General features: G+C 34.2%; 1 protein-coding gene across 1 annotated transcript in view; it reads left to right on the top strand.

Annotated features, from left to right (window-relative positions):
- Window positions 1–979: 979 nt before the first annotated feature.
- Window positions 980–2,583, top strand: part of WDR41 (WD repeat domain 41) — a gene marked incomplete at its 5' end in the record, with an annotated part of 20,358 nt that continues 18,754 nt past the window's right edge. Inside the window, one exon of the mRNA XM_009699495.1 lies at window positions 980–1,095. Within this exon, the coding sequence (XP_009697797.1) occupies window positions 980–1,095 (116 nt within the window). The remainder of the gene's footprint in view (window positions 1,096–2,583) is intronic.

Below are 2,583 nucleotides of genomic sequence, written 5' to 3'. Positions count from 1 at the left end.
CAAGAGGATAATATGTTTGTCTTTCACATGGGATTACCTGTCGTGTATGTGGTGTGTTGTACAGTGTTCAGTAATTACAGTTTTACAGTAACAGGTTCTATTGAAGTCCTCAAAGAAGAGACAATCCTGGAAGTAAGATAATGTTGACTGTTGTGTAAAATAAATCTAGAAGGAGAAGAATGCTGCCGCTGAGTTACTACTGAGCTGTTTGGATTTTTTTTTAATAATGTCTAATAGAAAGTTGTTCCCAAATGTGGAAGACCTTAAATACAAAAAAAGTTGTCTTCTATGAAAACAAACTGATGATTGAGATCAGAACTATTGTGCTTTGAAACTGCAGTGCTATGCAATATTTTATTGACCCTGCCTGATGATCAGCTTGTTCTGAGTGATTGATTGTTCTAGAAAATGATTAATCGTTCTCTATGGTTTTTTTTTTAAGCAGTTTGCTTTGGTATTTTGTGAATAGAGTCCCAATGGATGACTTATATGTTATGTAACAGAACAGCGTTTATTCTTATTTATTTTAAATATGTTGTCTTTGTATAGGATTTTAAAATTGAACGGTAGATGAAAGATATGAGAGGTCCAGACCTCTTGGAAGAGGTGTAATTTAATGAAAAACTGAATGTATGGTGAATTGAGTCATGAAGCTGGCTCCACATGACAGCTCATGACTAAACTGGGTTTTCGTCTTGGTGTATCAGTGATTAAAGCAGTACAAAATGTTTTTGTTAAACAGAAAATACTGTATTATAATTTAAAATACCTGCTATAGAAAGATACTATTTACTGGAAGTGATAAGAAGTGATTGTAATTTTCATTAAGATGACATGATATTTCAGAAACTTAATTTAATTTCAAATATAACTACATTGACACGTGAGTCTAAATGTAGATTGTTAGATGTTACAAAGACCTGCTGAAAATAATTTTGTCAGTATAAAATGAATTTAATTCCTTTTTTATGAATTTTAGAAATCATCTGTACAGACAATTGGTGAAGAACAAATACAGAATCCTTACACGGAGCTCCTTGTGTTGAAAGGTCATCAAGATATAGTACGATTTCTAGTGCAAATAGATGATTGCAGGTATGAAATTGCATTTCAGATTGTTTCGCAACATTTTTTGCAATACTTCAGCGAATATTTATTAAAATGTAGTAATATGTATTTTTTTAATTCACTCTATTTTTGGTGGGGGAGGGCAGGAAAAGCCTGGAGTTAAGAAAGGCAAGGGCTGAACACTTCCTTTTCTTCTATGTTGCTACATCTTTTGGCCTCTCTTGTAAGTTATGCATTCATGAGAAAATAATGGTGATGGAGTTATGTTTCTTTTACAAATTAATTTGTTTCAAAGAAATGCCTTTAGCTAATTCAACCCTTCTTTTTCAGGCTATTCCTTCTCTACATGCATATGCACTCTTTCTTCCAGGACAATATGCAGTAGTGTCTGCTTCTGTTCTGGACGGATATATGTGTTTTATGTTTTTGAATGGAGGACAGCTGTTATTTCACCTTTTGGTTCTACAGAAGAATATAATAGACTCCTGCACATACGGTGTAGCAATTGAACATGATATTCTCAAGAATATTGAATGTTACTGCTCCTTTCTTTCCAATCTTTTGTTACACTTCTGAAACTCTAGTGCTTAATTCACTTGAGCTTTGGTTAATGTAACTTTTTTCTGAACTTCTCAAATTTTGAAATTTTCTCTACTTCATTCAGAATGACTAGCTAGTAAAATTCAAGGTGCGTCTAATCTCTGCGTTACAGATCTCCTCTAATTTGATCTTGTTCAACTTGCTGTGCTGCTTCTTTGAAACCTGAGAGTTCCCTTGTTTCTCTTCCAATTTTTAGCTTTCTGCACTTATTTTTGTATGTTCCCTGAAAATCTTTACCTGTTCTGTTCTTAGTTCCTTGTAGCTAGGTTCAACTTTCTTGTGAACTCTGTGGACAGAATTACCTGAAAACTGAAAAACTGGTTTTGAAACAGAAATGGAAGTCACAGAATTTACCATTGTCACTTTAGAAGTGTGCCTGAGAATGAATTGTGATAGTTTTACCTTCTGACCTGTCTTGTCCTAGCTTTATCTAAATTAGCCTTGCATGTTCTCTAATTTGACTTAATCCTGCAAGAGGAGAAATAGTTATCTGCCTTAAAAATAAGGTTGTGAAGCCTTTAGTCAATAATAAGTGTAGTGACTCTTGGCTGATGTGGAGAATTAAATAGAAAACCTTTAGAACCAAGAACATAATAGGCAAGAGTCTTTCTGTTAAGGAGATATAGTAATTTTTATCTCTTATGGATGACACACATGTTGTGGTTTAATCCCAGCCAGCAACTAAGTACCATGCAGCTGCTTGTTCAGTCCTTCCCCCTGCCCCGCTTAGGGTGGGGAGGAGAATTGGGAAGAAGTAAAATCCGTGAGTTGAGAGAAGAACAGTTTAATTATTGAAATAAAATAAAATATAATAATATTAATTGTAATGAAAAAGGGAGATAACAAAGAGAGAGAGAGAAGTAACACTCAAGAAAAACAAGTGATGCACAGTACAATTGCCCATCACCCGCTGAC

Source organism: Cariama cristata, unplaced genomic scaffold (genome assembly GCF_000690535.1).
Source record: "Cariama cristata isolate BGI_N322 unplaced genomic scaffold, ASM69053v1 scaffold7094, whole genome shotgun sequence".
Classification (NCBI taxonomy): domain Eukaryota; kingdom Metazoa; phylum Chordata; class Aves; order Cariamiformes; family Cariamidae; genus Cariama; species Cariama cristata.
This window is presented reverse-complemented; position numbering and strand designations above follow the sequence as displayed.